General features: G+C 29.5%; 1 protein-coding gene across 1 annotated transcript; it reads right to left on the bottom strand.

Annotated features, from left to right (window-relative positions):
* Positions 1-8,065: 8,065 nt before the first annotated feature.
* Positions 8,066-10,465, bottom strand: LOC132936178 (cuticle protein 18.6-like). Its single transcript, XM_061003199.1, has 2 exons — positions 10,305-10,465; positions 8,066-8,870 (listed from the first exon to the last, which is right to left on the bottom strand). Exons 1-2 carry the CDS (start codon positions 10,314-10,316, stop codon positions 8,142-8,144), a joined length of 741 nt encoding a protein of 246 aa, XP_060859182.1. The 5' UTR covers positions 10,317-10,465; the 3' UTR covers positions 8,066-8,141.
* Between the last annotated feature and the right edge of the window lie 790 nt (positions 10,466-11,255).

Here is an 11,255-nt window from a genome sequence, read left to right as displayed (position 1 = left end):
TATTTTAACATTCCCCCCCCCCCCCACCACAAAAAAATCCCAAAAAATAATTTCTAAAAAAATGTCTGTACTCTGTAATTTTAAATGTATATTAGGTATAATTGTACCAGAACGTTTATGGTATACGTATCTAGTGGCAGTATCTGCATTCTTATGCTTTTTCTTGTTTTTTACAACACTGTTGTAGGTTTATTCAATTAATTTTTGTCCTGTATTTTTGAACATTTGAATAATTTTTATTTTTTATGTAAAACATTATAGGATATTCTTCTGAATTTGAGAACGTTTTTATAGTGTTTTGTATTATAGTTTTTATCATGGTTTTTTGAAAGAACAAAATCTTTGTTTGAAAACATTATAATATTCTAATAACTGTACCTAATAAATAGGTAATAAATTAACTTCGCTATGATTTTGTCAATGACAATTTTTTGCAAAATGTTTTCGTCTTTTTTAGATTCAGTGATTTATTAAGTAATTTGATTATTATTAGTGTGTGTTGGTTGAAGTATTTACGCAATAACCGTTTTAGACGGGAAACTGGTTTATCGGATAGAATGTATATAGACGAAACTAGAACATTATTTGGATGTGATTGGAGTTTGACATTGAAATAATTACATAATGTTGGTTAATAACAATATTGTTCTATCAAATAATTTAGTCTACGACAAGATGTTATAAAAAAAGTCTTAAGAGTTATTTAAAATAATCTGCTGTTCATCTATGCTGAATGAGATCATTCAGTCATATTCCCTACAACTGGAAGAAGCTCCTTTGCACGTTCTTAAAAGTGCCTAAAAATTAAAATATTGTGTGGGAACTGCGTTTATAGTATCTATATACAAAATGTGTTGTGCTCTATTGGAAAAACGATTAAAACAGTTCGCACAACTCTAATTTAGTTTTTTACTTGGTAATTTTGGTAAAAATGTCTAATGGACATGTTCGGTTTGGACAGCTAACGTCGTATATGTTATTATTAATTAATAGGTAGCTGGTAGGTAGGTACCTAATACGTTATAACAATTATTATTCTTTGGCATTGCAAATAAAACTGATGACATTCAGAATAAAGAATGACGGATGTATAACACATTGCGAAACACTATATAGGTAGGTAGGTACTTACTTTTACTTGACTTGATCGCGATAGTCGCAGGTGGGTATGTTGTATACCTACCTACGCGGCTATACCTATATACAGATATCGGTTTACCCGTCAAAACTAGTTTTGTATTGTGGTAAACTGGGTGGTAGCCACTGCAACAGAGTTTGAAATTAAGTTAACTGAAAAGTTACATAAATTATACCTTTAGGAAATTGGGAAATGGTAATTTCCTATACATGGGATATATATAGAACCGATAAATTAATATGATAAAAATATTTTGAATAATTCCGATATGATATTATCTTTTGTTTTTTTAACATTTTTATTGATCATTTATTATTATTTTTAAATATACATTGTTTAAAAGTTTATAATTACCTATACCCCAGTGACTACCTAAATATATTGATTCTATTTTTAATTTAAAATTATTAACTGTATACGTCTTCATCAAGTATAAAAAGAACACTAATTTTAACAACAATAAATGTTGTTAATCCTAAGTATGAATAAAGTTGGTAGGAAAATGATCTAATTTTGTGGAATAACTAACATTTTCAGTTGCAACGGTGTGTGGGCACACTAATTAGCAATAAACTATCTAATTTGAATTTTTGATAAGTATAATATAATCTAAATAATATAACATGTCTTTTAAAATGTTATTAAGAAATAGTTATTAACTATTAATGCATTACTCTGTATCTTTAACATAAGCTTAAAATAGATAGATGACCATGTAAATAAATTTGGTATTTTTTTTGTAATTTTTGATGATTTATTAAAATAAAAATAATAATAAAATTATAGTAATGGTCGTGATATACATGTATATCTAGTTCACTGGTGTCGTAAGTGACGAACAAAAAAATACGTAAATATAGTTTACTTATAAAAATTATTAAAGTAAACTTTACTAAATATAAATTTATAAAAAGCATGATACAACAAAGATTATTAAAAAAAAGACAAAAGCCCGAACAAATAATATATATAAATATGAAGTCAAAATGTTCCCTAAAAATGTAGATACCTAATTAAGAATAAGGTTGTTCCTTACTAAAATATACAAAAATATTATCGATTGATATTGATTTTACGTCTATTAAGAACGTTAATGGTTATTACTTATAAGTTAGTCTCGGATTTATATAATGTACCAAAAAATCTCAAAAATAATGTTCTTAAAAAACAAATTTGCGGTTATGCACCAAAAACGAATACATTTCCTATACAAATGTATGCTAGTAGAAACTATGTTATTTTCATTTTAAATAGTTTATTATAAACCAATTTACAGTTATATTTTAGATTATAAGAGGAACGATTTATATATATTATTGTAATAAATTTACAATGATGTTTTTTATTTATTTTATTTTAGATTCTGAGCGATGCTATGAATGTATTGATTTTACAATAATGTGTATTTTTTTTTATTTTTTTTTTTATTTTTGTGTCTGTCATCACTTTTTAGGACAGTAAAAGTGCTTGGATTTTCTTCAACAGTAACTTTTCTGATAGGAAAGTGAATCTAGTTGGTACTTTGAGGGATCAAAAGTATAAATCTCCCAGTAGTTTTCAAACGCGACGTGAAAAACAAAAGAAAAATTAAGGAAAAACAGGAATTTTTACGCAAAATCTGTTTTCGAGAAAATCGATTTTGGTTTTTGGTGTAGGTAACTCTAAAACTAATGACCGTATAGATTCATAAAATTCTTATCAAATGTTTATTTTATCATTTCTTATAATTCAAAAATTTTCAAAATATTTTGACTCGTTTTGAACTGTTTACGAGCATTTTAAAATTTTAATGTTTTTAGTCTTTTCCCTATACATGTCGATAAATTTGTATTCGTTGAGTCAAAATGCTTAAAAATTTAATGCTCCTCACATACATTGTTACAATATTAGCTTAAAGATATAAAAAATACATATGCAAGAATTTTTTATACGATTTTAAAGTTAAAATGTTGACATTTTAATTATTTTCTTATTAGATATTTAGCCACTGGCTGTTCATTTTCTGAACTTCGTGTACATTTAAAAAAAATTTTGACTGAATGTTTATAATTGCATTTCCTATACACCATACCATTTTCCAAATATTTTGACTTATTTTGAGCTGTTTACGGACATTGTCAATTTCCATTTTTTTTAGTTTATTTTTCTATAAATATTAATACAATTTTATCTGTTGAGTAAAAAAGCTTGAAAATTTAATAGAAGGCTCCTAGGTTATCGTTTCAAAGACAGATGAAAAAAATTAAAAATCCTTAGTCACAGTTTTTATTTATAAGCATTTAAAGTTTAAATTTTGACAAAATACGGAAAAATCCCGAAAATTAGCAAATTAATTTGAGTTGAGAATTCATAAAACATTTTGTTTTTAAATCTAAGATTTGAAAATGTAATATAAGATTACTCATAAGTTTGTCTACCTTTATCAAAAAAAAAATGTCTAGAAGAAACTTAAATTAAATTTTTATGAGCGTCTGAAATTTATATTTTTACAACATTTGATATTTACTCGATTTCTCATGTAACAATTTTCTTATTTTATTGTAATTAAAAAACGAATGACTGTAGATACTTGGAAATTTCACTGAATATTTATATAAGCATTTTCTATACACCGTAAAATTTTGAAAATATTTTGACTCTTTTTGAGCTGTTTACGGACATTGTCAGTTTTCAATTTTTTTTAGTTTTTTTTTCTAAAAATAAAATTTTATTTGTTGTGTAAAAAAGGGTGAAAATGTAATGCAAGGCTTCTGATATATTGTTACAATAGCAGTTGAAAAATATTAAAAATACATATAGGCACAATATTTTTTATAAGCATTTAAAGTTCAAAATTTGACAACATTTATCATTAAAGTTTTTTTTTTATCTTAAATGTAGGAATACTTAAGGGGAATCTTGTATTACATCTTCAAAACTTAAATATAAATAGAAAAATATTTTTGAATATATCAAAAGTAAAAATTTCCTAGTAATTTTCAAAAGCGCCGTGAAAAACAAAAGAAAAATTAAGGAAAAACGAGAATTTGAGAAAATCGCATTTTGGCAATAGTTATTACATTTATAATTTATTAATTATTTTGTAGTTAAAAATGTATAAAATGTTTAACTTTTATGGCTAAGGATTGTTAGGATAGTTTGTCGAACTTTATTTTAAAAAAAAATGTCTGCAAGAAAGTCAGATTACATTTTTATGAGCGTTTGAAGTTCATATTTTTACAACATTGGATATTTACTCGATTTCTCATATAGCGATTTTGTTAGTTTGTTGTAATTCAAAAATAAATAACTGTAGATACATGAAAATTTCACTGAATGTTTATATTTTCAATTTCTATACATACAACATAACATTTTGAAAATATATTGACTTATTTTAAGCGATTTCAGTAATATAGCATACAGTTCTTTAGAAGGACAATTTTGGTTGTTATTGTTCATATTTAATAAAAGATAAAAAAAATAATTTTTAAATTAGCTTATTAGTTATTACAATAATTATTACAGTACACGGTTCTTACGCTTAGGTGCCATGTTAGAAACCCTAGTCGTATATGTTTAAAACCTAAAAATCAAGTCGATAAAATTTTTTTTGTTTTAACTTCACAATATGGTTTAATGTCAAACCAAATATTAAAAAAACAAAAAAAAACAGCAAAAAATGATCAGTAAAAGGGTTAAGTCAATATTATGTTGCTGGATTAGTTATAAATGAAAGGCCTATCGAGTATCGACCACAACTCTACCAAAAATTCCTACTCTTCATCTTGACAAAGTCTCCATCAACCATATTGGTTACTGCAGGTTTGTAAATTTGTATGGTGTCACCTGTAGTTATTCCACCAATAACAAAATAATTAATAACCCATTTCATCCGAATACTCCTATATAAAAATGTAATTTAAATTCATATTTTAGATTCTGAGTGGAGCGAAAGAATGTATTGGTTTTCCAATGATGTGTGTTTTTTTTTCTTTCAGCGATGTTATGGATAGTAAGCATGCTTCGATTTTTGAGATCAGCATCTTTTCTGATAGATTATAGATTATTGTTATCTGATAGATAGGTAACAATTTATCTTTATGTTCACGGTAGAAATTAAAAATTTTATTTGTTTATAAATGGTTTCCATTGGTTGCAGATTATATTAGTTTAATAGTAGAAATTAGTATTTATTTTTATTTGAATAAAAATGTTTGCTTTTGGTTACTTGAGCTAATCAAGTGCATCAGTACAAGCATACACGATGCACTTAAGTTTTCCTTTACGTGGCCTCAATTAGAAAAACTATATCTTAAAACCAAATGTATGTTTGTAGCTTATATAGGTACTCAAAAACTAAACAAATGATATTAATTAAAATCTCAGAGATTTTTTTTTAGAGATTTCGGAAAATTTTGGAGAATAAGAAGGTAGTTTTTAATAAAACAAGGTGATCTAATAAATATTAATAATAATAATAATGGTAACGATCTGAAGTAAATATATACCTATAATATAGAAACAGATAAAAAAAAAATTTCCCGGATGGAAATTTAACCCGTAGGCTACACTTTTACTAAAACCTAATTTGATTTAAATTTAATCAGAAAATAAGTACGGGTTTCGTAATCAATATCATCGGGACAATCAACTAAGAGCTGTGAATCGTTTCATTTAAAACTTAACTTAAAATTAACTTAAGCGCATCCTAATATATTTTTGTTTTCTTATGCCTTGAATATAAAAATACAAACTAATTCATATAAGAGTATTAAACATAATACATTAATATCAGAAAAAGCAAAAATTATGAAACGAAAATAAAACATACATTTTTGGCTATATTATTGTATTAATAGATTCACTTACCTATATTAAAATGACATCAAATCATTATTTCAAAAAATTACAATTATATTTAATTTTGTAAAATATTAATCTTGTTTTTAGCGGTTTTCCGTAATTTGTTGGTGGTTTTTCCCGTGACATTAAATAACTATTGAGAAAATTGGAAAATGACCTCAAGGTACCATCTTAGACCAATTTGATAAAAGATAAGATACTATATGTTGAAATCGAAGCACTCCTTCTGCTAGAAATTTTATATACACGATAAAAAAAATAAATACCATTGTAAAACCACTAGCTTCCTCGCTCCGCTCAGAATTTAAAATACAACAAGCTATATAATATTATTGTATAATGTAATATCTATAACAAATAATAGGTATAGTTAATCAATAATTTTATAAATCAAATATAATTGCATAATCACAATGTTTTTATGATTCAGTTCATTAAAAAAGTCCGACAGTCCCATGTGTATTTACCATCGTTAATAATAATAGGTACGTGCCTAATTTGTCAGTAATTTGTGTGTAAGTCAAAAAACAATAACCATCGATACATGACATTTTTACTAAATGTTGATATTTACTTTTTCTATACATATATACCATACAATTTTAAAATTATGTTGACTCTTTTTGACCAATTTATAAGCATAAGCAATTTTCAACTTTAGTTTTTTAAAATTATTGTCGATAAAAAATGTTACTTTCACTCAAAAATTTCAACATTTTAAATATAATACAACGTTTCTCATAAGTTATAGTTAGTGAAAATTAAAAAAAAGTTGAATGTGAATCCACAATAATTGTATATGTGCGTCCGAAGTAGGTAATAGACAATAGACATGTTAAGTGGCAAGGCCGCGTGTACCTAAACTGCAATTTCATCATTATTTTTGTACCACAAATTATAATTAAGCTTTTAGTTCAACATTAAGGGTGTAATAATTAATAACATACAGATCAAAAATACTTGTTTCTATATCTATCCAAGCAAATAATAAAACGTTGCATTTTGTAGCTATATGAATAGTCTTAATATATACCTATATAATCCTACGGTTATCTATGGGCTATATACTTACTCAAAGTCTTTTAAATACATTTTATTGTTTTAACTGGGAAGTATTTATTGACAACTTAGTGGGACGCAGGCCATGATAGTCAATATTAAAATACTGTTCACTATGGTGAAATATTTACAATACCTATGTATGTCAATGTCACTTTAATAATAGGTATTAAACATATAATTGTTTAGTGATGTGCGATAGCCGTTGAATTTTAATTTTGTCTAGTATCATCGTAAATAATTGCTATTAGATTTAAAAAATAGAACACGTGAATATATACTATAGAGATATACTCACTACTTTGTGAAACAATATATATTTTTAATATTATATATGACACTCCTATATATGATATACCTACCTGTACTTGTATTATATTATATAATAAATAATAATGTATCAAACCACAGTCCGAGGCTGTCTGGCTGTAGAGCGTACTAGTGTATAGTCTAAAAACTCGCGGTGAGTCAAAGGCGAACAAATAGCCTCTAGGCATACTGTATGGTACTTATACAATCAATTAATGCAATCGATGAATGTAGAGTTGTTTTATTTAAACTTTCAAGTACCTACAACTACGCATTTCTTTTACGCATTCCTATCGTATCAATTCTATATCTCTACACAAGGTGTAAATATACACCTATATGTACACAGACATTTATTATGAAAATATAAGGGGTGGTTTAAAGGGCGATGCATTTGATTTTGGATTTCATTCTTAAATTTTCATTGATTGATACCTGAAGACCTTCCGTTCTGCTTCTCGGTATATGGGCACCCGCGTTAATCTGTTAAATAGCAGAAGATAAAGGTACCTAATAAAATAAACGTCCCCAATCTTAATGCGATATACCAACCATAATCAACGCCGTGTCAGCGATCTGTATACGGCCAACGCTTCTCGGCGAGTGCAATTTTGGTTTCGCTGGGTCCAAATAAAGGTATATTTTATAGGTGTCTAAGACATCGGACAGTGCGGTATGATCAGGGGGATTTAGTAAAAACAGTTTTTAAACATATTTTGATAGTTGACAATTTGAAATTTTATTTACATAAAAATACAATAAATTATTTGTTCCTAGAATTCATTATAAATTAGTATTGTTTGTATGCTGGGGCAGCGTACGATTGCTTGTAGGCTGGGGCGGCGTGTCCGTAAGCCGGGGCGGGGGTGGAGTATCCGTAAGCTGGTGCTGGTGCAGAGTAAGCTGGTGCGGAGTAAGCTGGGGCTGGTGCAGAGTAAGCTGGTGCGGAGTAAGCTGGGGCTGGTGCAGAGTAAGCTGGTGCGGAGTAAGCCGGTGCGGAGTAAGCTGGGGCAGAGTATGCTGGCTTGTAGGCTGGGGCGGCTGATGGGTAAGCCGGGGCCGATGGGTAGGCTGGGGCCGATGGGTAGGCTGGGGCCGCTGGGTAAGCTGGGGCCTTGTACGCTGGCTTGTAGGCCGGTGCGGAGCTGTAAGACGGTGTGCCTTCTTTCTTCACTTCGGCGACGAAACCGTTGTAGTCGTCAGCGGTGTATTCGACGATTCTCTTGGTACCATCGGGCTCGACCAGGCTGTAGGATCCTTTGACGTAACCGTTACCGTCGCTGTATTCGGACTGGCTCTTGATGTCGTATGTGGCATCGTCGTGCACGCTGTATTCGAAGTTGTACGGGGCTGGGGCGTATGCAGGTTCCGGGGCGTAGGACTTGGGTGCGGAGTAAGCGGGTGCTGGGTATGCAGCGGGTGCTGGGTAGGCGGCGGCGGGTGCTGGGTAAGCAGCAGGTGCCGGGTATGCGGGGGCGGCGAGTGCGGCGGCGAGCACGCAGGCGAAGACGGCGACGGTCTGAAATGCAAAATTGGACAATATAATAATTATGTTTTAATATAAATATATAATTTATAAACTACAATAATCAAACACGAGTCCCTTAGAGATTAATATTATATTTTAAATGCTAGTATAGATAGTACCAATGATGAAACAAATTAGTCTGTGTTCATAATTTATATGAATTTACTTGGGGCCCATCGAGATTTTCTTGTATTGGTTACTGGTTAGGTAAGTGAGAAAAATAGGGTGGTCCACCCTGTATAATTGGTTTCTATACGTTACGATTAATCAATCCGATGACTTCCGACCTACTCCGTAATTATACGAATTTCATATAAAATTATTTACTTTCTCGGAGCCTACACGTGTCGCTGATCGGGTCGTAACTATTATAAAGTGCAGCCGAACGCCCGATATGGCCGACGCGACTACAATCGAAGTAGGTTATTTAGATAGCTGTCATTTTTTAAGGTGGGCAATAATAAATGATTTATATATTTGTACGATCGTAACCCTCCAGTGTACGTTAACATCTCAGAAGTACAAAACGGATTGTGAGAAACCATCCTTGTGGATTTGTCATTAATAAAAACCATGCCTGCAGGCGGACGATGGGGCGATAGCATATATATTATTACTATGAATGGAACCAATAGATCAAAACTATATTATAATGTGGTTTAAACCCGTCGTGAATTGTATGATATTATTGTGATTAAAGTAATTTATTTTACTATTAGGCATTAGTACTACAGTAAGTTAAATTAATATTTGCCAAAAAAAATTGCATTTGAAAATGGTATTGAGTATATTATAGTATATTATAGTATAGTCAGTACTGTATACAATATAATAAATAATAATGTATATTCAAAAAGTCTCAAGTACCCACGAATAATATTTTTAAATTACGATAAAATAACTAAAATCGTTATTCTTGGTTTTAATATGTTATTTAATCCACATTAAAATGTCTGTAAAAAATAACTCATGTTTATATATTTTTTAAATTTTTTGGTTACAATATGAACTAATTTGTATCGATAATAATTTAAAAAATACCAATAAAACTATAAATTTCTCAAAAATAGTCGCAATATTTCGAAAATGTTATGATGAAAATAATTTTCAATATAAACTTTCAATGAAAATTTCATCTATTATTCGGTTATTTTTTTAGAGTTACAATAAAAAACAAAATTTTAGTTTTTCCTTAATTTTTTGTTTGTTTTTGAAAAATATTTTAAAACGCTTTTGAACTCTTTTGACCCCCGCAAAGAACCAACTAGATTCATTTTCCTACAAGAAAACATGATTTTAAAAAGGTAATGACAGACTCAAAAAAAAAAAATTTAAAAATCACAAAATTGTAAAATCAATACATGCATCGCTCCACTCAGAATCTAAAATATATTTTTTTTAAATAACAATAATGTTTGTACTCACTTGGAATGCCATGGCGAATAAATAAGGTTTTTTTTTGGTCGTTGAGTGCGTTGAAGTCACTGTACGTTTTGACTGAATGTAAAGTTTTAACGGCTGGCAGTCGGGTTTATATACCTACTGGTATACCAGTAGTGCGTCTAGCGTGGTGCTCGCCGGCCATGGTCGAGGGGTGTTGGATGGGTGGGGCCAAGTACGTATATAGATCGGCATAATATTGTACCAGGATTGCGTGACCCCGGCGTCCGAGACGTGTGCCTCCAGGGCAAAATCTTATCGAAATAATATCATATTATCGTCGTACAACCAAAATCAGGTTATTACACACAGTTGTTACGCACACTGTTGTGTGTGTTATTATTGTTTGTTCGCGATAAATTGGGCTCTATATGCGTACGTATAACTGGTCCTGTTGGCTAACAATCGAACTGGCGTTATTGTTACAGCAACGTGCATTATCTCTACACCAACGTTTTGCCGTCAAAGATTGTACTTACATGTTTACTGTATACAATGTGTAAGTATAGAAATTAAAATGCAATTACCGGAGAAGTCGCTCTGATGCTTAGCTGTGGATAGTGTTGTCAAAATACGGAATTTTGTATTATAATATGTTTGTTAAACTTCGTAAAATAATGTGTACATTTAATATGGTATACCTAATATATTTTTGTATTATATACACATATCAATTTCATAGTAAAATTCCTTTATTATAAGAAACGCACATTTTAAATTACGTATACAACATTTAGACTTGATTTCCAGTCTGAAAATTTAATGATAATACAGAATTGGAGGAATTAAAAAAATAAAATAAAAAGTAATAGTCAATGAGCAATTAGTAATTGAGTATGTACCTAATTAGTAAGAATTTTAAAAATAATGTTATAATAATTATAATTTTTTATAATTTTAGATTCTGAGCGGAACGAGGAAGCTAGTGGTTTTACA

This window comes from Metopolophium dirhodum, chromosome 1 (genome assembly GCF_019925205.1).
Source record: "Metopolophium dirhodum isolate CAU chromosome 1, ASM1992520v1, whole genome shotgun sequence".
NCBI classification, from domain to species: Eukaryota; Metazoa; Arthropoda; class Insecta; order Hemiptera; family Aphididae; genus Metopolophium; species Metopolophium dirhodum.
This window is presented reverse-complemented; position numbering and strand designations above follow the sequence as displayed.